At 42.0% G+C, this 24,289-nt stretch overlaps 1 protein-coding gene and 1 long non-coding RNA gene across 2 annotated transcripts in view; one reads left to right on the forward strand and one right to left on the reverse strand.

Annotated features, from left to right (window-relative positions):
• The window catches only part of LOC122867706, a 221,468-nt gene that overhangs the window by 190,396 nt on the left and 6,783 nt on the right, over window positions 1-24,289 (reverse strand). The window lies entirely within an intron of this gene.
• On the forward strand, window positions 8,500-12,463 carry LOC122867705 (transcription factor Sox-9-A-like). The gene is made up of 3 exons (XM_044178845.1): window positions 8,500-9,319; window positions 9,583-9,833; window positions 10,084-12,463. The coding sequence occupies exons 1-3, from the start codon at window positions 8,892-8,894 to the stop codon at window positions 10,893-10,895; spliced, it is 1,491 nt and encodes a 496-aa protein (XP_044034780.1). The 5' UTR covers window positions 8,500-8,891; the 3' UTR covers window positions 10,896-12,463.

The raw sequence follows: 24,289 nt of genomic DNA on the forward strand, positions 1-24,289 counted from the left end.
CTGGCTTGTTTTACATCAACACAGCTTGGTACCACTGTAACATCCATGCAAGCTCACACGCACAATGCACAAAAAACGTAGATCTAATTCTGCAGTGTGCTCATTCAAACACACACACACACGCACACACACAAATGACGTAATGCTGCATTCACATTGTTTTAGTATGCGGTCGCCAACACACCACATGTTTATTGGTTTAAATGGGAAAAATATGTTAAAAGAGCCTGACTGGAGATTGGTGGCAGAGTTAACTTTCCCCAACAAAGACAACTCAAATATTGACAGCATTAGCTAAATGAAGGACATTCATACGCTTGTGCACCTGCTGTTCTTGTCTTGACTGCCAACAATTTGATTGAACAAATTGTATTTAAGAAAAAAGTGCTGAAAGACACAAGCTATTTAAATGTTCTGCTTTGATTTTCACTTTGAGCAATTACAGTTGAACATAAATTACTATCTTAAGCATCATGAAGGGAAATGTTGAAACGAGCATGATATTTTACATTTCTAACAAAGTCACCTTCGTAAGTTTCTACAGATGTGTGTTACTTGCCGTCTTAGTTTCAGAATTAAGTGTGGCTTTTGAAATGATATTATTTGCACAGGGTTCAAAAGTGGTGTTGACCAACTTCTTGGTGATCTGGCTTTCAAAATGTTTCTATCTGTACAACCAAGCAGCATCACGACGCATTTCAGAGACAAAAGAAAAGTATGTTCTTAAGCCAAGAGGCAAAACAGAATTATTATTCCAGTGTTGATACAGAAGTGATTGATGTCTTTTGTAAGCCAAACCAGAAATTACTTACATAAGAGATTCACAATTCAACAATTTCTGCTTTGAGTTTTGAATGATGTAAGCAAACAAATGCTCATTATATTCACAAGTTGTAACACATTTTCTGTTAGCCTGCCATGATATTACATTTCTGTAGTTTCAATAGAGCAGTTTGTAACAACCAACAGAGATAATAATGGAGGTTATTTACTGAATTTTCTCAGGCTTATGTAAACCACAAACCTTATTTACTACAAATAACAAAAGCTCAGAAATGCAAACGTTAATGCAGTTCTTCTGTTGACAAGAATGAAAATAAAAGACCCTTTAACTGCGATTGTGTGGTGCCATTTATTAAGGAGGAATACACACATATACTGTGCACCACACCACAATGTCAGAGTCCTGAACTCTGCACAAAGTTACAAGACAGAGGGTTGACCGGCTCGGCACCTGCTTTCTGCATGCAGTCTGCGTTATGAAAGCCTGGAGCCGGACGGGTCAGTGTTTCACCGAACTGCCTTCAGCGTCCCTGCTCCTCTCACTTCACACTGTCTCTGCTACTTTACACTTAAGACAGGAAAGTCACAGTACCATAATATAGCCACTACTTTCTGCCCCAGCTCTCTTCCCTCTGTGGTGCGTGCTGGAGAAACACTGTGTGTTGACATATTGTATGTCCAAGAGAGGGGATTTATTTAAGTAAATATCAGATAACAGACAACTAGGATATACCCGAAATACAACTTGAAAAAGCCCTGAGATGCATCATGTTTGCTGAAGTACTGTTGTGCATATTCCCAAGGAGATCTCTACAAGCAACATAAAAAGGTTGGATATGACCAGGGTGACACGAGTAGCTGTCCTTGTTTAAATACGTATCAATATTATGAAACAAGCGAGAGCAAGACAGATCACTGCAAAGGTGTCAAGAATTGAATATCACTTGATTTCTGAAAATTCTTGATTGAATTCAATGATTTATATTGGACTCAAATGAACATATCTCACCCAAGGAGACTTTACTTGCTAAAAGAAACATTTAAGGACCTAGCTGACTAGCCGGTCAGATGGTGGGTCCAACACTTTGGTCAAGTGTGGAAAATCGTAAAAAGCTTTTTAGGAGCACTAAGCAGCATATGGCACTGCAGCATGTTTCGGAAATTGACAACATGAATGTATCCAAACAAATGACTTCTACAACCATTTTACATTAACAAATGAAAAAAGTACAATAACTGGTTGTGACATAATACCGACGTATGTATTTTATAGTACAACAACTAAACAATCCTCCACAGGATGAATGCAGGATTAATGTCAGAAGAGTATGATTCTTTTGCCAAATGGCTTTTCTGTATAGCCAACTTGGCGGTAACTATTTATGTCATTAAACTTTTTCCTTCCTTTCAAAGGTTTTTTTTTTTTTAATCCGGATGGCTGTGGTTAAAGCAGGATGGAGGTTTCAGCAGAGGGATGCAGCTGAAGCGAGCCGGCCAAAGCAGCAAGATATCATCACCGTTTCATTAAGTAGATGTCTGTGTTTCGGAGCAGGGTGACTGTGCAGCAAGAGAGCAGGTTTTCTGTAGGACCACACAACTGGAAGAATGACAACAGTGACATGCCTTCATTCAAACGTAGGGAAGGTTGGATCCTTTTCAAGTAATGATTAAATTTGATTAGGCAATAATATTAAATCATATTTTCATGTTTTTTTTTTAAATAGACAGGAGACAGGAGATGGACGGCACAGGAAAGACAAACAGTCCAACGGAATGGCAGGACGTCGAAACGAAACACGCACAACGATATGTTGCTATGGTGATGTCAGCTACAAAGCCAGATATCTCGCTAAGCTAATACAGCATAACACACTTTCCATATCACCTACCCGGTATTCCACCCAGCTCTGTGCTGATCACCTAATTTTACCGTCTCGTCCACTAAAATGATGTCCGGTTTGCCGTCGACCGTCTGCCTGAATCCATGTGAATGGAGCAAGGATTGAAACAGAAACAGAACAGAGGAACTTTTGCTTCTGTTATATTTCAGCCAACCTAAGTGTGCACCCTTGTTGTTGAACACAAGATTCAAATTTGACAAAAACATCGTAACTCAAGGTCCGCTTACTACCTTTCGCTGTGTTATCTACGACTAGTGGATTAAAAAAGCCAATGTCAGATCCAGGCAGGACAGATCTGGCATTGTATGCATCTGAGAGACATGGTCGAAAGCCCCAGAAAAAGTTAGTAAGTGGACCATGAGTTACGATTTTTTTTTTTTTTTTGTCGAATGTACTGTAATGGATGTAGGATGTTTTTTCAGTACAGGTTCTACAGTATATAATACACTTTTTTGTGTATTTGATGAGGCATCTTCTCAGAATTTGCTTGTCAATTTACAACAGCACACGCAGCTAAGATTAGATTTGCCTCCACCTGACACCAAATAACCCTCGTTAGCACTTCAAATCATTACACACTGCAAGGCATCAATTACCATCAACCACAACTGTAAAGACAGAGAGGGGCCCAGAAAGGAAATGGAGCACTGCTGGCCAAGAGACAAGCTGTAACTGTTACAAAAGAGCGAGGACCAAAAACACACAGGAATAATTTCAGACGTCTGCCCTCCCTCCCTCACCACCCCTATCCTGCCTCCGGCACAATTCAATAAGCTGTAAAAATGTGCTGCGTTATGGTTGGATGTCCTCCGTCGCTCAGAGTAGCGTTTCGCTGCGTCAGAGCTTTTCTCCCACAATCTCCGCCCGAATCATGGGTGCTGCTCTCTGTCCAGGGAAGGAAGGAGAGAGGGAGGGAGTTTTCCAGTGGCACGAGCCACCCGCTGACAACTGCCATTCTTTCCCCCAAAAACCACCCCTCACACACACACACACACCGCACACACACGTCCTCCCTCGCCTAAACCCAAACAACTGCTCAGCATTAAGGTGTGGATCTGTCATTAGTTAGCTTGGCCTGGCTGGGTGAGACCGTTGTTATTGTTAAAAGCGAGGGCTGTTTGCACAAGCCATATCTTCGGAGGGAAATGGTACTCCTCTGCGGCTTTTTCGACTCAGCCTGAGTGGATTGGGTTTCCTCTCGCTTTTCCAACCTCTCGTACAGTGTGGTATGATCAGCTAATGCACATATTTTAATCAGCAACAACTGAGGTTGCTGGGAAATGTGCCCAGGGGCATGAACATGATCGGATCTGTTTTCTACAGGATTTAGTCTGGAGAGGAGTGTTGACTCGCTAACTTTTGGACGGGATTATCTAGGATGATTTTCAGCCCAGGTTTTGGCTTAGTTAATGTCTTTTAAAATAAAAAAAAAGAAGGAGGAAAACAGAAACTTTGAATCTTGGATTGAGACAGAAACAGAGACATGGAAGGAGAGTCAGGCAGCAGGACTTGAGTCAGTGATGGATGGCAGAGAGAGCAGTCCTCCCCGGGAGTTGCCTGGGTCTTTTCTAAGTGTTGTTTAAACAGCATGAAGAGCAGAATGACGTTCAGTCAACAGACACCCGGTGCCCAGACGCTCAGATCAGAGCGGAACAGACACACACACAGGCTCGCGGCAGCTATTAATCACCCCGAATCTTCTAAGAATGACACTTCACACCTATCTGAAGGCTACAGGCACCGAGAGATGAGATGCTTCCCTCAGATTCTTGCTGAGGTGTTTGAATGCCTCTGATCCTCTCCTGCTGTCATTACACAACTGCCGCAGAAAATTAATGGTCATCATTTTATCAAGGTGCAGTTTGTAGCATTATAAGATCATTTACAGAACCGGTAATCAACCTAACCAAGTATTTGTTCCACCGAAGTCTGTTTCAGTCGCCAGGAAAGCTGCGGTGGTGGTTGCTAGGGGAAGTTAACTTGATGTTTTTCAGGACAATTGTAGAAATATACCAATACATGAGTTGTTGTACACCTGCGTCAATCTCATCCATTCTTATTGCCATTTTTAAGGCCGTCACAATTTGTCATGGATGTAGGGTTTTTTTCTGGCTCTGGTTCACAGGTCTGGGACCAGGCTACAACAGAAACAGTAAAGCACGCAGTTCTTCCAGAGCAAATGAAGCTAAATCGTCAAAGAAATTCTCCAATGAACATACCAAATAAAGTGTCTCTAAAATGTTAGTAGTTTGTAGCACTTTTTGACTTTTTAGACACAGGTGCAACTAGTAGCATTAATGGCTGCATTCCATTTAGGTGTGGCAGTGCCATCTTAGAATAATGCATGAATACTCCCATGTCAGAATAACAGGAGCTGCATGAATACAGTGTCTCCTTTCCTTCATGACTTGCCCACGGACATTCAGTTTACTTTCTAGTTTGCCAAGATGCTGTTGTTGTGGTGTTAGCTATAGGAGCAGGAGAGTTGTGAGCATCGCTGTCTGGAGCTGCTGTGCTGCTCTGGGAAACCGTCTCGTCCTCTCTGGCTGTTAGCTTCGCAGCAGCAACTGTAGCGTCAGTTTGCTAACCCACAACCTAGCTAAGCTAACCTACAACCTAGCTAACGTTAGTTACATTACTTGCTGCGTCGTTGTTCGCTCTATATAATGATATTTGTCATGGTATTGGATTTCTCCAGAATCGCATACCCCACCTTTAAAATAGAACGCATATCAGAAACCTGGACACACATTTGTTCCTCCCACAGGTGAGAAGCTCAGAAATGTAAAGCAAGCCCGATGGGACTCCCAAAGAAAAGCGGACAGGGTTTAGCAGTTGACTCCCACTGTTTGCTCGGATTTTTTACGCTGTAGCTTGAAGTCAAGATGAGAAGTTTCCCAAGACCTCACCCTGCCTGCCTGCCCTCTGCACCCACCAGCCGCTGGTCATCCCCTGCCACCTAAATGAGCCACAGACTGGACTACACTTTCATCCTGCAGTAGCTTTGAAACCACAGACAGATCTCTCACACACTGTGCTGTCAGACCAATTTGAAACTTGTTTGGAAGACAAATTGTGAACGTTCTAGAAATTAAATATTCACTTTAGAGAGTTGAGCGTACTGTGCACTGAGTGTTTGGTATCAACAGTTGTCATATGAATCATTTTTTGGAGTCTAACTCGCCTGTGTGACACGTGGAGGAGGAGGACTGTATTCAGGTGTGTTCAACCATATGTTGATCTCAGATTTGTTTTTAGCATTTTTTTTTTTTTTTTACAGTTTTGACAAGATGTCATGTGGGAGTGGAGGTCATATGTGTCGTAACGTGTGTGTGTTTGACGTACGCAGATCTGCTAGGTGACAGCTGAGCAGCTGCTCTTTATGGCCAGGGTTCACTCAGTCTTTCGTTTTATACTTACCGTATATGTAGTCCTAACTAACTGTCTAACTAATTGTTTTTCTTATTGCCACCATTCTCTTATTCTTCTGGTTCTGCTTCTTTATCTTCCTTTCCCTCCTTCCGTTTACACTTCTGATTTTCCACATGGTCCTTCCACTTCACCATCTTCTCCCTCCGTCTTCTTCCAGCTTCTCTTCTTTTGCAAACCTCTATTAGCCATATTTACTCTGTCAATAGCAACACCATGTTTTCCACCCCTCTGCCGCAGCTCTGTGAGTCAATGCGTTCACGCCTCTGTAGCTTTACAAGCAAACACGGTTGCGTTTTGGTGGCCTTGTGTAACGGCACGCAGTGCACACGCGTCCCACGAGCTATTAACGCAGAGCCAAACTGCTCCCTTCTATTTGTGTTCAAAGTGAGTATCTTAAATAAGCATGTCTCATGTAAATAAACTCGCCAGGGGAACGAAGGAGTCGCTGATGTTAGGCTTTAGTGTTTTGGAACCACAGGCCTAATTGGTCAGGGAGAGAAAGAATTACGAAAGAGTGATGCAGAGTTTGAGCAGTTAGACTAAATGCAAACAAGCAACATTACAGCATTCAGAGATAGAAACGGGGAGAAAGAAAAGGTGAAAAAAGATTTGTATCTGTTGAAATAAGGGCTGTGGGTGTCCATATGTGCAGCTACAGAGTGACCAAGCAAGCAGCCCAGTGAAATTAGCTCTGCCCGACATCTGTGAGCTATTAAAAGCGACTTCAGGTAGCACATGTCCACGTTAGCCTGAACTGAGATTTACATTTCCACATCTCCACAAAGCATAATAAACAATCAAAGGGGGCGTGTGCAGGCAGGTTACCATCAGTGACCACTGCAGAACACCTCATGTTACTCTGATTGGAGCGTCGCTGAAGAGAGAGGACAAAGGGAGTTATGTGTGTGTGTGTTCGGTGAGCAAAACTGAAAAAACACTCATAGATGATGCACATTCATTCAGTTGTCTGTAGTGGACAGTACATTTACTCAGGTACTGTGCTGAAGTACAATTTGGAAGTACTTGTACTTGACTTTTTAAATGTTCTGCAACTTTCTGCTTCTACTCCAATACATTTCAGAGGGAAATGTTGTGATTTTTTACTCCACTACATGTATATAACAGTTCGAGTTAGGCCTACTAGTTACTTTGCAGGTTAAGACTTTCTATTCAAAACAGAAAATATGTCATATTGTTACAGATTAAACTACCCATCAGCATGTAAAGCAGTTAATATCAGCTCTACCGTGACCAGCTACAACATTAAAATGCTTCTTACACATATATGCATCTGAAATATTCGTCCAATATTGTAGTATGTGGTAATATAACTCTGAAAGGGGTCATTCTGATGCATAGTGAGTACTTTTATTTTTGATATTTGCAGTTATACTTCTGTACTTTCACTTAAGATTTTGAATGCAGGACTTTTACTTGTAATGGTAATAGCCAGGTAAACTAACACCTGTTGTAGACATGTATTGGAAGTTTGGTTTCAAATATATGTATAATTCCAAAATGGATATAAAAGTTATAACACTGTGTAACACAACGCTCAAAATGGTCTCAACTTTATGAGGAACATTTGGTAAAAAGTAAGGCCAGAGTGGAAGTTGAACAGTCAGCAAATTGAACAAAATCCGCCATTCACCGGATTATTGCTCTGAAACGAGATGAGCGATACAAATCAGAAGCTGATGTTTGACAGCAACTGTTGCACTGCAGCAGTCTGCTGGAGCTCCCTCTCCCTCCTCCTGCTCCTGCTGCCCTCAGCAAGGGAAGGGAGGTAGTTCACCGGGTTCCTAGACTGCTGTCTCCCCCTATTGACCAGATGATGTAACTGTAGGTATGGACCCAGTGTGGTGAAACTCACTTAGAAACACAAGAAAATGTTTTTTTACAGTAGCAATAGAACGCGTATATAGCTTATTAGGATGCTAAATGTCATAAATTACAGAAATGTACTGATAATCTTTCTTGTGGACTGATCTTTTTTTTTTGCCAAGGTCTTTTGCAATGACATAATTTCTCTTTCAGTGTTTCCTTCATGATAAAAACGATCATTTTTATTCAAGTATAGCATATAAATAAATATTCCACATGTCTGATTAAATGTTCAAAATCACTCTTTCCCCATACAGCCTTGTAAATATCTATAGGAGAATCCAGCCGAACCAACAGAATATATACTGGCTGGTGGGCAGTGTGTGTTTGTTTGAGAGAAAGTGACTGTGTGTGTCTGCGTGTGTGTTGTCTGTGCTGGTTAGGAGAGGGAAAAAAATGGGATCAAATTCCTTTACTTTGGCGTCACATGCCGTCGCCCAATCAGGTTCGGGCTTTCCTGTGCGGCATGGTAACGCTGTTATAAAGCCCGCATGCACAACGTTTGCAGTTCAAAGCACTCACGCGTTCTGGGGATTGTACTTGGAGACTAGAAAGGAGCACTTTACCGTTTCATCCTACAGAGTTGAAAGCAAACTCTTACCAACTGGCTTGTTTTTGCACTTCCAAGTGCGGATCCGCTTCCAGAAAACACACTCGTCCTAGGAGTCTGTCAGAAGCTCATGCGTAAAGACACTCGCTCTCCAAATCGGTTTTCTGCACCGTAGCAAAAGAGAATCAGCTACCGTTTTTATGTGCATTTCTCACAGTTGAAAGACTTTGATCAAACTCATCTTGGTAAGGTAAAGTTCATTTAGTGGCTTTTCCTCTCGCAAGAAAGCAGAAAAAAAGTCCCCCGTTTCACGCGTAATTTGGCACCAAACAGTTTTTCGCATGAATCTCCTCGACCCTTACCTGAAGATGACGGAGGAACAAGACAAGTGTCTCTCTGATGCCCCGAGCCCGAGCATGTCCGAGGACTCCGCGGGCTCTCCATGCCCGTCCGTCTCGGGCTCCGACACCGAGAACACGCGGCCGTCGGAGAACGGGCTGCTCAGAGCGGACGGAGACTTCAAGAAGGACGAGGAAGATAAGTTTCCCGCGTGCATCCGTGACGCTGTGTCCCAGGTGCTCAAGGGCTACGATTGGACCCTCGTGCCTATGCCAGTGCGCGTTAACGGATCTTCTAAGAACAAGCCTCACGTTAAGAGACCGATGAATGCCTTCATGGTGTGGGCTCAGGCTGCGCGGAGGAAGCTGGCGGATCAGTACCCACACCTGCACAACGCGGAGCTCAGCAAAACTCTGGGAAAACTCTGGAGGTAAGTGTGAAAGTGTGAAGGCTCTACTTTTAAGCTTTTACGCACCGATTTAAGATGCAATAAGAGTGATTTTTGTATGTTATTATTTTTTTTTTTTTACCTCTTTTCTGTTTTGTACATTTACACTTTATTTTTCCCTGCAAACCAAATCAGCTGCATGGTTTTAATCATTTACATAGTTTTTTGTCTTGGAATAGAGCATTTAAAGTACTACACGGTTCATTATTTTGGTAGCCTACATTAATGGTCGTTTTCACGCGCAGACTTCTCAACGAAGGTGAGAAGCGGCCGTTTGTGGAAGAGGCTGAGCGGCTCCGGGTGCAGCACAAGAAGGATCACCCTGACTACAAATACCAGCCCCGGCGGAGGAAGTCGGTGAAGAACGGACAGAGCGAGTCGGAGGACGGCAGCGAGCAGACGCACATTTCCCCAAACGCCATCTTCAAAGCTCTCCAGCAGGCGGACTCCCCGGCCTCCAGCATGGGAGAGGTGCACTCTCCGGGTGAGCACTCAGGTGAGTAGAAACAAAAGTTTTTTTTTTCTTTCAGTCTCCTCAGTAGTTCGACATTTAACTCAGTGCTTGTTTGAATGCCTCATGGTCTCCCCTTTTTCTCTTAAGCTCATTCAAAAACCTTAAAAGTTAAAAAAACATTCCCTATTCCCTAACCCCAGCCCTATTAGTTTGCCTAAAAAGTACTACATTTACTACTAAATGAATGTAGAAAGCAAAATCTAATCTGTCTCATTATTTTTTTAACTTCCAGGCTCCCAGGGGCCCCCTACTCCTCCCACCACCCCAAAGACTGATGTCAGCTCAGGCAAGATGGACCTAAAGCGTGAAGGCGGCCTCCGCTCTCTGCCCGAAGGCCCCGGCGGGCGCCAGCTCAACATCGACTTCCGCGATGTGGACATCGGCGAGCTGAGCAGCGATGTCATCTCCCACATCGAGACATTTGACGTCAACGAGTTCGACCAGTACCTTCCGCCTAACGGGCACCCTGGCTCTGCTAGCGGCCCTGGCAACACCACGCCAGTCAGCTACACCGGCACCTACAGCATCAGCAGCGGTGCCCCGGTCAGTCCGCAGGCAGGAGTCGCCGCAGCCTGGATGGCTAAAAGCCAAAATCAGCAGGGACAGCAGCAGCAGCACACCCTGACCACCCTGGGGAGCAGCGGCGCTTCAGAGGCGGCCCAGGCCCAGCACAGGACCCAGATCAAGACGGAGCAGCTGAGCCCGAGCCACTACAGTGAGCAGCAGGGCTCCCCGCAGCACATCGCCTACAGCCCCTTCAACCTGCAGCACTACAGCCCCTCCTCCTCCTACCCGGCCATCTCCAGGGCGCAGCAGTACGACTACCCCGACCACCAGGGGGGCAGCACCGCCGCCTCCTACTACAGCCACGCGGGGGCGGGGCAGGGCTCGGGGCTATACTCGACTTTCAGCTACATGGGCAGCCCCAGCCAGAGGCCCATGTACACGCCCATAGCCGACAACACGGGGGTGCCCTCCATCCCCCAGAGCAGCCCGCAGCACTGGGAGCAGGCTCCGGTTTACACCCAGCTCACCAGACCCTGAGCCGCCCGGCAGACTGAGAGACAGCACGCTCACATATGAACAGTGACATGTACAGCCACACACACCTAACACACACACACACACACACACACACTCACTCACTCACTCCAAAACACTTTACTCCAGGGAGAGTTCCTCCTCCAGAGCTGCTCCCTGAATCAGACACTTGAATTCGAAGAAGCGGAGAGCTGGACTTGTGATTGGCTCACGTCGTGCCTTGCTATTGTATCTTGATAGAAACTATATATATTTTTAGAAAGATGAAAAGACTTAGGAAAATCCTCTGTGAGGACTTATTGATTGTTGATATTTCAGTAGGTACTGTGTGTTTCTTTCTGTTTTATTCCTTCATACGCTGGCAGTTTGTAACCCATGGGGATGGGGGAGGGTTTGGGTAATTATTTGTACCTGTAGATATAAAACAAAAAGCTTTATATTTTAAACAGTTCAGCAACTAACCACTCATGGTAGTGCAGTATTTGGTTCTCTGTTCGATTTCATACAAGGATTTCTGGGTTTTTTTTGTTGTCGTTGTTGCTTACTCTTTTCTGTGTCATTCAGCAAGTATGGTTTGTATTTAAGCTGTTGATTGTTTTGCTCAAGTTATGTGTCGTGATCATTGGAAAAGCTATTAGGCAATACAGAGAACGAGAGAGAGAGGCTTGGTTTCACAATGCTGTGCTGTCTTGACGGGGGAGACTGCAGCCCTTTCCACCATCCGTGCCTTGGATTTTTACATTTTCTCAAACTTTTGTGTGTGTGTGTGTGTGTGTGTGTGTGTGTGCGCGCGCATGCGTGCAATGGCCACAGCTGAGATTACACTTACCGTCCAACAGCGTGTGTTTGACAGCTACAGGAAGTCACCTTTGACCCCCTTGGGTGTCCAACTGCAGTCTCCCACCATGCTGGTGTCCAAAACAGTCCCTTCACCCTTCCCTCTGGTCCAATCCAGTTTAAAACTTTATTTATTTATTAGCTTTAATTTTATTTGAAAGTAATTATTTTGCATACTATTCTTATAACTAATGAATCGTCCTCTTTGCAATGTAGACGGCATATAATTTCCCTTTTCATTGTTTTTTTAAATTTTGATTTTCAACCCTGGGGGTACATAGACAAAACGGTACACGCTGTAATCGTCTTTTTTTGGTTTATTTATCTTATATAAATGTCTATTTTAAGTATGTATTTGCCTTTTTCTGAGGGTTGGGGGAGGGGGGAGGGAGTTATCTAACGAAATGTGTACGGATTATTTGTTATTTGTGAATTTCCTTTGAGTTGGACTTTAAACTATGGCTGAAAGAACTGGAAAATGTTATCTCAGTTACAAAGGTTTTTACAGTTTTTTTGTTAGGCTTTTTTGTTTGTGCGATCACCAGAGGGACCGTCCATCCTTTCTGCTCTGCAAGCTCCATTTCCTTTTCTCTCCATATCAAAAGAACTGATGTTCCCAATACTCTCCAGTTTTTTCCTCTGTGATCTTGCCATGTATTTGTACTGTCTTTAAAGAATCTTTTGTATATGTATTTGCAATAAAAAAAGAAAATGCTATTAAAAAAAAGAAAGTTTGTCATGTATCCCTTAGGATGAAACGTTCAGTTATGCAACATCACCGTGCTCAATAACATACGACATTGAAGCACCTTCCAACAGATCGTACTTTTTCCACATGCCAGAGTCAGTGAAAGGGTTAAGAGAAGAGTGCCAAGAAACAGGACTAGTGTTTTTTTTCCCAGAAGCCTTGGTTTTTTTCCCCCTCTGCTTTTATTTTCTACCTCCCTCTCTCCCCCGTAAGCTGGTAGCAGCAGGGGGTGAGGCTCTGGGGGACCTGGAGGCGGGCACTCGATATAGCAAGTGCTGTGAAACTACTGAAAATAATCAGAATTTATTTCAATAGAAGATACTTGGGGGAGAAAGAAAGTGGGGTGGACAGGTCCTGCTTAGACAAATTCCTGGTAGGGGAGGAAGAGATTCATACAAACAGGTCCACACTGCAGAACTGAACCGTAACACAGACTTTTAGCTCAAGCTTTGCACCCCATGTATATGAATGATGTCCTATGAAAAACCTTATAACTCCAACTCAGGTTACTTTCATGCTTTAGCTTCAGATGGGCTGTTAAAACCCATAGTAGTTACTCAGACTGCTCAATGGTCAAGATGAAAATGGAAAAAAAGGCTGTTTTTATTCGTCTCTGAAAATAACATTTGGAATATATAAGCAGCATGGGCAGATATGGATGCAATTACATAAACACACAATCTGACGCAACCCAGTGCAATAGGCAATCAATACATATCAGCTTCGAAGCTTTTACTATGTTTTTTCTTTCTTTTTTGAGACCATGTCAGCGGTCTCCTGTCTGCTTCTTAAAAGTGCATCGCTATGAGATCTTTATCCATCTGCTAAGATCCCACCACCGCCATGTTCTCAAAAAACTAAATATGTTAAGATATTACAATTAGGTGATTAAGTCAGTTATCAGACAAAAATGGCAAGAAATTCTAGCCTCTCAAATGTGAGAATTTTCTGCTTTTTTTCTGTTTTATATAATTGTAAACTGAATATATTTGGGTGTTGGACTGTTGGTCAGACAAAACAAGACATTTGAAGGCATCACCTTGGGGTGTGGGCAATTGTGATTTTGTTTACCGTTCAATATAGTAAATGATCAATCGAAAAAGTAATCGATAGGTTAATCAATGATGAAAATTATCTTTAGTTTCAGCCCTGAAATTAGCTAATAATAAACTTATAAATACCTACATAACAAAACTCCTAAAGGTGCTCAGTGACACGGTGAAACCTCTCAGAGCTCAGTTACATCGATGGGGAATCGTCAGATGCCCTTTTTCATGAAACCTCAGAGGGACAGACGTTGTTGTCTGTTCAGAGGATCAATATTACTCTCAGAATTCAGAATGGGATCATTTTTAACAGTTTTCGAAAGGGGATTAGACGTAGTTATGGGGGGAAGTAATTAAGGGAAGGTTTTTTATTAGAAAGCTGACAGCATACAGAGACAGGAAACTTGGGCAGAGAGCGAGAGTGGGGTATGACATATAGCAACGGTCCCCAGCTGGAATCGAAGCGGGTATGTGGTAGTGGTTATATGGTATGCCTCTTAAACACTAGGCTACCAGGACGCCCCATCATTAGATTCATATGGTATTTTTATTGTGTTACGGTGTGTGTTTTGTGTTGTTTTGTTCAGCATGTGTTTTCTTGTTGAGCTGTATGTATTTGTATAAAGCCCCATCTGGGGACAGATGTTCCAACTAGATAAAACTTTAAATGCTGTGGTGTGTTTCATTGGTTGATGCCACGCAACTGTCCCTTTTAAAAGTATTAAAATAACTAAATAGAAATTCCTTCTTTTAAATGCTCTGTATGATACTTTTCCATGGGTACTGAAAGGTCTAAGTATAGAGGGAGTCATATGTTGTTTAGATTGTACAGGCCGCTGAGGCTAATTTGTGATTTTGGGCTATACAGATAAAACTGACTTCACTTGACTAGTGGAAAATACAGCAGGTATAATATTAGGTTTGATCTCAAGCTCTACAGTGTTGGATCTTCTATAAAGTTCTACAGACCTTGAACCTGACATCACACTGACAACAGTGCTGCTTAACATTTGGGGATCTGAATGAGGGGAAATTTCTGAATTTTGTACGATGTACTCGTTATGGGACTGTGGATTTGTTCTTGGTGTCCCTTCAAGCAGAGCATCTGTTACGCAACTACAACTATCACAAGTAATTTACAAGCAAAAAGCAACAATAAAACACATTACACTCCATGCACCTCTTTCAGTTGTTTCTTATTAGTTTTATGAAATATTCGATATCGAATATCTGAGTGGGCACAAGCTGCTCAGCAGCAGACTCCTCCCCTCGGCGCTGGCATCTGACAAAGGTCAAGGAGGGGAAACACTGAGTGATGTCACGCCGCCGGGGGACCAAACACCACTTTCCTATGATGTGGATTATGTGTTAGGCGACACAATGTTTTCGTACTCATTGGAGGCGACGTTTGAACACTCCATTTATGGAAGGTTGAGGAGTCCAACGGGTGAGACGGAGATGTAGCCAAGACTCACTTTGAACTGCATGACTGCTGATGGACTGCGGCCTTGCAGCTGCATCCCCATGAGGAGTTATTTGGAATAAAAAGGTTTTCGATTATCGTAGCCATTGGATAATAAAAGCAGAGGTTTGGTAACTAGTCATTTGAGAGCTACACACATTTCTGTTACTGATATGAGTTTACATTTTGAGTTCACATATGCCAGCAGACCGACGCAGTTGGACGATGGATCTGTCTACAAGCTCTTGTTATGTAAACACCAATTGCCACCACTGTAACAGACATACGATACAACTCGCTGACTGCAAGAACACAGAAAAAAAGTAGCAATCTGTCTCTGGGAACAACATGTGCCAGTCAGAAAGGTGACAGAGGTCATATGACTAGTTGTTTTCTTGTCAGCTGTAAATGCGTGCGGTCTAGTTTAACTGCATCGCAACAATGCATCTAACACAACTGCTACAACTGTAAAGCACTTTAAAATAAGGTGTCCAAATATGATACTGTATTGATTATCACGCTGTAATGTGCCTCGTCAGTACATATTGAGTTCATCATGCAGCATCAGCTAGTTGTTTAAAGTTACAGTCAACGTCTTGCATGTTGTTGATTCCAAATGGCAGTAAAAGGCCACTGTATTTTGAGGACCTGAGAGCCACCATATTACATAATGTGAGTAAACTGCACACTGTCTGTGATGCTTCATAGCCAAGGAAACCAGAGGGACTAAACATGATTTTAGATATACATATATAATATAAAATATAGTTTCTTCACCAATGGTTCAATTTTGAAAAACAACAGAAAGTGATATGTATATGTGGCAGTATATCCTCTTCAATCCCACTGCCTTCGCTGGTCATTACAAACTCATACTGTGCAGCAGAACTTTGTTCAAACCTATAGAACTTTATTTAAGATACCAAATATGTCAGGCAGAATTTAGGGAATATGTGTACAGTATACAATGATGCATAAAATATCTAAAATTATTCCCTGTAATGGAAGGATGCAGTCATAAAAAAACACTCAGTCAAGGTTTGAATATTGCATTCAGTGTTATGTATATTACATGTCAGACAGCACAGAATAATATGCTTTTTCCAACTTTTAAACTACGTAAAAGGCAAATGAAAGGAAACTAGATGTTAAGAGGTCATATTACACAAGTCATTCAAAGGTTCCAAATGGTGACAGTAAACCAGGACATGCAGAGACAAATCATTATCAGATTTAAGATGTATCTTATGACCAGGATGCAGGTGTTTCATCACATAATTGCTACAGACAAAGATTGTTTCCTACTTGTTTTAGTTTCATTTTGATTTATTGTTTCTCCTCAGTGGAGACAGATAATTTGGGCAAATGAGGTGAATGTAGGTGCCTCAGTGATTTGAGGTGTGGGACGGTTTTCAGCCCCACTTCTACATGAAAATCTCACCCTGTGCAGCTTTGATAGTGATCAATCCTCAGATACTGAGGAAATGAAAGAGAAAGAGAGATGGGGTAAGAGATGAGAGGTGAGATAGCAGAGTAAACAAGAGAGGGAAAGACAGATGGCAGGATATCAAAAAGGTGGAGAGTAGGCCGACTGCAGGCAGCAGCAAGTAGCACATCGTCCCATCTGAAAAAGCCATCAGTCTCTGCAGCGCTCGCATGACAGGGGAAATGGTAGTAACAAGCGCAGGACAGATGACATGTTTCATATGGATGTTTTCCACAGCGGACAGCCAAGCAGACAGGTCACGTCACATCAGAGGCATGAGCACCAACTCGGCCAACTAAACTGCGATCACAGCGAGTTCAAAAGCAAAAGCAAAAGCCACATTTTACAGAATCAGGTTCTGCTTGGTGGATGTCTGAGCCCTGACAATGAAAAGAAGATGTTAAAGGTTCTGCACACCAACACAGGGGTTTGCGCTTTTTCTGACTAATTAGAGCTCAAGTCAAAGCTGGGTGGAGCTATGCTGGAATCACATGAGGCCACCGGACTCCATGAACCAATAAGAATGATGAAAGGTGTAACCTCTCCCACTCCAACAGGTACAACAAAATCAATGGGGGAGTCAGACAGACTTTAATCAAGCACAGTGTGTACACACCCACACGCCCGAAATACAAAAACATGTAGTTTTTGAGAGACCAGTTCTTCAGTAGAAAGTAGTTCCAACAAAAACACCGGGCCAAATAAATCCAAAAGTATCCCCTTGCCTAACCCTGTCTCCTTAAAATTATGTTTATATACTACTACTACCTTGCAACAACAAATACATTGAGAGAGAACAGTATTCCCACGTGGATTATGTTCTTTTATCAAGGAAATCTACCAAGCCAAGGGAGTTCATTTTTGATGAACATATCTGCGAAACCGCAGAATATCTGTACTGAATGTATCTATAAAATGTTTCCCGTCAGCGCATTTCATTCATTTTTTCCCCACAACATTGGCAAGTGGCAGTTTTTGCCGTTATGTATAGACAACTCAGAGCACTTGTGAAGGTTAGGGAAATGCTGTTGCCTTAGTTAAATATTGAATATTGAAGTCAACAGTAAAACAGGAGATGCTTACTTTTTATATATTTAACCAAATCCATGATCTTTCCCTGACGAAAGGGGTTGTGTTGCCTAAAACTACCCAAGCAAAGAGTCTCCGGTGTCGAAGTCCTTTCCTTTGTACAGTATGCCCACTATCCACTCTGACCCCCTACCTACATCTGTGCCAAACAACAATGTGCCACTTCTTGGGCTTGAAAATACGTTGCCGAAATCCACGTAGTAATTACATTGTCTCCTAAAATTATGCAAAAACACTTAGTACCATATAAATGTAATTTCTAGGAGACAGGGTTGGCATGCCTTGATCAGGTAAGTGAGAAAAGAGAAATACATGGACAATACACAACAGGAGGTTACTTACATTCATCTATCACTGATTTTTATAAAAAGATATAGAGGTAGATATTTCTATATAGAGGTAGATATTTCTGTGTTTATAAATTATAGCACTACATAATCATGCTGAAAAATTCCTAAATGTAAGGCTCCAGACAGGATGGCAGCCCCAGCCTCTGACCGCCTTCCCCTGCGTCACAACACATACTTCTAATTTACAACTCTGCAAACTCTTAATGATCGTCCCATTACAGGCATTTGCAGGATGCTGATCACGGGTGACAATGCTAGTCAGCTGGATTTGAACCAGAACTAATCTTACAGGCATGTTGGTGTGACGTCAGAGGCTCTGAGTGACAACACTAACTGTAGACTGCCGCGCTGATTACCATCCGATACCCTTCCAGACGGGTAGTCCGGTTATAGGCTTGATACGGTTGACAGTTAAGCACCACACCATTGTTGGAGTAGTGTGAGGTTTGAAAGACGGAGCATGACGGACGCTGGTGAAACTCTGGATTCGGTATGAGCAGGGCAGCGAGGGTACGGGACCAAATGGTTATCTCATCAATCTCTGAGGTCACTAGAGATGAAATAACGTGGTGTTGTGCGGGGTGAAGTGGCAGGCAGGACAGCTAAGAATATAGTTCTGAAAATAACAGCAGATTAGATGAGTTCATTCCCAAAATAGTATCAATTTGGAAACACACATAATACACACACTGCTGTGCTGGGAAAAGTTCATGAGAACTGCCAACAAGCTAATTGTTGCTTATCTAAAATCACAAATGGCTCAAATGCTAATACCAAGTGCTGTACTATATAGTCACTTATCTTAGAATATGTATAGTAAACTTGTTTAAAGTTTTAGAAAGCCAATGCACAATGAGAGACTGGACTGAGTTAAAAAAAGCTAGTTGAACAGTAGCTATGGTAGCCTGCTTGATTCAAACCGAATATCTCCCCATTTACTGCATTGCAGTTTGTCGATGCAGAACAGGGACTTGAAATGAAAGTGGCAGGCGGTGTTAATGTGGGCAGTTTTCCCAAGAAAAAAAAAACAAAACAAAACAAAAAAACCCAATTAATATTCTAAACCAATTCCTCTCTGAGAATCTGTCCCCTCCTGAACCCATGGGTGGTCTTTTCAGATGCAAAATACTACACAAAGACAGAACGAGAGTTAGAGTTTAAGAGCCTGGGATAGAGACACACAGAGAGAGAAATGGACGGATGGAGAAAGACAAAGAGAGAGAGAGAATATGCAGACTAACAACTCTGGAAAATATGGTGGAAGCATGCAGGCATAAAGAGATAAATGAGTGAAAAAATGTATGTGGGAAAGATTGTTGACAAGCACAAAGGAAAATTTGATTGGGTTCTAATTGCTGGGGCTTTCAGTTCTATGTGTGTGCACGTGCATGTGCATGTGTGTGTGTGTGTGTGTGTGTGTGAAACAAAAAAAACATTGACCACAAAAAGTTGTGTGTACTCGACAAGGTACTGTAGCTGTGCTGTGTTGTGGTGTTTTTAATTCCTGCTCACAGGCAACATGCCCTAATGAAACAATGACTTTAATTGCATTGCTGCTGCCATCCAGCAACATGGGAAAATAAAAAACACAACGTGAGCCTCAGTCTGAAAATCAACTCATTATTAAAAACAACGGAGAACTGCATTGTTTTTGCTTATTTAGCTGAGGGGCAACAATATGTACTGTAGAGTTGGCTTTATGGAGCTCCAGGGCTGCTTTTACTGCATGATTCTGACATACTGTAGTCAAAACTACATGGGTAGTTATAAACACACAGATGCCACGCACAAATAAATATATACACCTTCATGTCTTTACAACATTTAACCTCACGTGTGACTTCATATGACTTCCTTATATATATATAATATGACTTCCTTATATATATATATATATATATATATATATACACAAACTATATATATACTATATATATATATATATATATATATACAACTTTTTGTATGTGTGTGTGTGTGTGTGTGTGTGTGTGTGTCTGTGTGAGTGCCTCTGTGTACTCTCCCCATTTCCTTCCTTTCAGGACCCGGTCCAGGCCTCTGTGTGTGTGTGTGTGTGTGTGTGTGTGTGGTGAATGACCTCTCTTTACAAACCTCCTGGCCCTCCCAAAAAGCCACTTCTGATCACAGCGGAAACTGTACATCAATGTGGAAAAGCCAGTCTGGAAGATTTTACTACACATTTACACAGTTGGAGGTCGAAGCACAGGGTCCCAGGTCTCTCGTGGAAACAAGCATCTGGGAACTGAACAACTGGAAAAGCTGTAGTTGTTTGGTGCAGTGAGATTAGTTAATGTGGTCAGGGTTTAATACATGTTCTGTAAACAAACAGGTCCATTGCTGACAAAATCGGCAGTGTGGATGTGTCTCCACTCAAATGCAGTGGTGGAAGAAGTACTCTGATGCTTTACTTAAGTAAAGGTAGAAATACCATGGTCTAAAAATCCTCCATTACAAGGTAAAGTCCTGCATTCAAAATGTTACTTAAGTAAAAGTATAAAAGAATTATCAGCAAAATGTAGTTAGAGTATCAAAAGTAGAAAGTATTTGTTATGCAGAAACACTCCTTTCAGAGTGTCATATTTGTAAAAATTATTGGATATTATTACTGACTGTTTAGCTCATTTAATGTACTTTATACACTACTGGTTAGTTTAATAGTAAAGCACTGCATCATATTTCATAAGCCCCTCGTATGTTTTGCATGTGAAATCTTAATCTGAAAAGTAATTAGTGACCAAAGCTGTCAGATAAATGTAGTTGAGTAATATTTCTCATAAAATGAAAATACTCAAGTACAGTAAAAGAACCTCAAAATTGTACTTAAGTACAGTACTTGAGTAAATGTACTTAATTACTTTTCAGCACTGGCTGGATGTTAGTGGGGAAATGCCTGGATTGCTTTACATCACAAAAAGAAGAAAACTGCACTTTTCTTCAAGAGTAAATGGAGCTTGATGCCCAAAATCATCCAATCCACTCGGGCATTAGACACCATATTGAAACACCTATCCAAGAGCCGCAGCAACAGAACGGGACCCCACCTGACCTGATTAGACCGGATATAATTTAGGCCTGGCCTGACTCGGGTCACAGGCTGGAAAGAAGTTAAACCCAGTGTACACGTGAAGACTTCTAAATGGAGCTAAAGCTTTAAAAGTTGCGCTGACAGCAGATGGTTGAAGCGGTGAAAGTCTGGTGGAAAAATCACATTGAATGAGACGCAGCAACTGGAGCATCAACCAAGATGTCAAGATTTATGAGATTTTAGATTGCTCTTTAGCAAAAATAAAGCAGTTTTAAAGAAACAATGAAAATATAATGATGATAAAAAGAAAATATATACAGTATTTCAGTTATTTTTTGGTATATGTCAAATATGTCAAAAAGCCTTTATATCCAAGTCCCTCTACTTCTTGCTTACTGTAAAACATCACAATATTTTTGATGACTCGTCTTGAACTCGGGGCGTAAACATAAATTTGGACAATCAAATGTGGCTTGGGGCAAATAGCTAACACCACCCATCATATAAAACTATAACTATATCACAGGAGGAGGTGTGCTTTCCAAAGAGCACGGTTGAGCCCTTTATTCATTTCTCCCCATCCTCCTGATCTAAAAATGCGGGCAAGGGAGGTGTGGGTGGAGGCCAACAGTTCTCCATGGATTGGTTTTTGCCCACTCAACCAGTGATCCATTATGGAAGTTAAAGATGCTCTGACTATCACTTAATTGTTACTTTAAAATAAATCTCCGGTCCTTAAGTTTAGTTAATTAAAGCACATTTTTCTCAACATGTCCTCAGGCATATTTTCATCCTGACGTGCTGTGTTGCTGCTGTTCTGGGTATACCGTATATTCCAGTTACTCTCGTGCATAGAATTTAAAATCTTGCCATTTTATTCTCTTACTCTTCTCTGACACATGAACACTGCTTTCCACAAGCGAGGCGCCTTCCAGTATATGTCTTTCAACTTTTCCAGATTTTTCCATTTCAGTCTCTTTCATACAGAATATAATGAGTCTGCCTTTACATTTACCCACCATTTACCATCCTTATCCAGTGCAACTTTTAGTTAGTACAAAAAGCTTCAGTTCCTAGATCACCAACATTTCAGGTAAGTATTTGGATCAGAAACACAAACTCCCAACAGTGTCGATAACAAAATATTGTCCCTATATGGGACATGTAAATGGTGTGAGCTATCATGTCACAGTCTTTGCTTGCTATACTGTTGCAGGTGAGGGACTAAATGCCTTGGTCACTGGCTGCTTGATAGCACTTGCTGAGTGCAAAGGTAGATAATTTTTCATTCACTTTCCTAGATTTTATAAACCTGTCCTGGATTCCAACCAGCAACCTTCCCTCGATCACAGGCCCGCAACTTTCACATCTCAACTGGTCAGCAGCTTTATGGCGGTCTTGAGTGTTCCATCGGGGGTCTTGAATCTTTCTAGTGGCTTGTGGATTGAGGAGGAAGAGCTTATTATTTAGTTGAGGTTTATGAGCTTCTAGGGGCTTTGACAACTGGCCTGCGCGGATAAATCCCTATGAGTTATTTCACAGCAGTAGAACAGTTCACTGATGCAGTAATGAAAGTGGATGGCACAGCAATCTTCCCCAGGACTGAAGCTTGTGGGCAGAGAAAGCTTGATACTGCTTTGTACATGCAAATACACACGGACAAGCAATACTTGTACACACATGCATGCTCACAGACAGATGCTCTCAGATAATGTCAACCAGTTTATGCCTGGTAGAAACTTTGAAAGAAGTGAAAATGTGAGGTGGGGAGTGAGGGGGAAGTGTGTGTGTGATAACAGTCTGTACTTGGGAGCAGTATCACAATCAATATTTTTATACTAACAATGGATTGATTGACCTGTGTAATGTGAAAGGGGTTGCTCGTAGTCACGAACCAACAGAAAATCATCATCCAACTCTGCACTTTCCCTTAACTCTATGAAGCTTTATAGCCTCTATCAGTTCATTGTTATGATTTCACAGCTTTTACTTTTGATTTACTCTCATTGCTCTAATCAACATAATTTTCAGTTGTAGCAGGCAGCTGCCCAGCACCAACCTAAAGGCAGACAAAGTTAGCAACTCGCTGGTGAACATAGTGGAGCATTTAACAGCTTAAGAGCCATTTTTTCCCCTCAGGAGTTGGTGGAGACCAAAAAAGAGCTAAAAGGAAATTGAATATTGGACTTAATGTCCCTTTGACATATATTTTCAATTCAATTTATTTATATAGTGGCAATTCATAACAGAGCTGATCTCACTGCACTTTTCCTATAGAGAAGGTCTAGACTGTACTCTTTATAATATTATTTACAGAGACCAAACAATTCCCACTTAGCAACAGTGGCAAGGAATCTTCCTTTTAAGAGGTAGAAAGCTCGAGCAAAACCAGACTCAGGGTAGGCAGCCATCTGCCACTGCCGGTTGAGACAGAGAGAGAGAGAGAGAGCATACAGTAATAATAATAATGATAGGAATAATAATGATGATAATAATGATGATAATAATAATAATAATAATAATAATAATAAGTGGGTGTTGAGCAGAAACATGGGGGGAAGTAGGTGCCTTGCAATCATAGATCCAGATTCAGAACATGCATTAATGGGATAAGAATGCATACAGATGGAGAGGGAGAGAGTAGAGAGGTGCATCATGGGAAGTCTCCCGGCAGTCTAAGCCTTTAGCAGCATAACTAAGGGATGGTTCAGGACTCACCCGAGCCAGCCCTAACTATAAGCTTTATCAAAGAGGAAAGTCTTTAGCCTACTCTTAAATGTGGAGATGGTGTCTGCCTCCCGAACCCAAACTGGGACCTGATTCCACAGGAGAGGAGCTTGATAGCTGAAGGCTCTGACTCCTATTCTACTTTTGAAGTCTCTAGGAACCACAAGTAACCCTGCATCCTGGGAGCGCAGTGTTCTAGTCGGGTAATAAGGTATTATGAGCTCTTTAAGATACGGTGCCTGACCATTAAGAGCTTTGTAGGTGAGGAGAAGGATTTTAAATTCTGTTCTGGATTTTACAGGGAGCCAGTGCAGAGAAGCTAATATTGGAGAAATATGATCTCTTTTCCTAGTTCTTGTCAGTACACGTGCCGCAACATTCTGGATCAACTGGAGAGTCTTAAGGGACTTATTCGGGCAGCCTGATAATAAGGAATTGCAATAATCCAGACTAGAAGTAACAAATGCATGGACTAGTTTTTCTGCATTAATTTGAGACAGAATGTGTCTGATTTTTGCAATGATATGTAGGTGAAAGAAGGCAGTTCCTGAAGTTTGTTTCATGGGGGAGTTACAGGACAAATCCTGATCAAAGATAACTGAGGTT

The sequence above is a fragment of the Siniperca chuatsi genome, linkage group LG20, assembly GCF_020085105.1.
Source record: "Siniperca chuatsi isolate FFG_IHB_CAS linkage group LG20, ASM2008510v1, whole genome shotgun sequence".
Lineage (NCBI taxonomy): Eukaryota > Metazoa > Chordata > Actinopteri > Centrarchiformes > Sinipercidae > Siniperca > Siniperca chuatsi.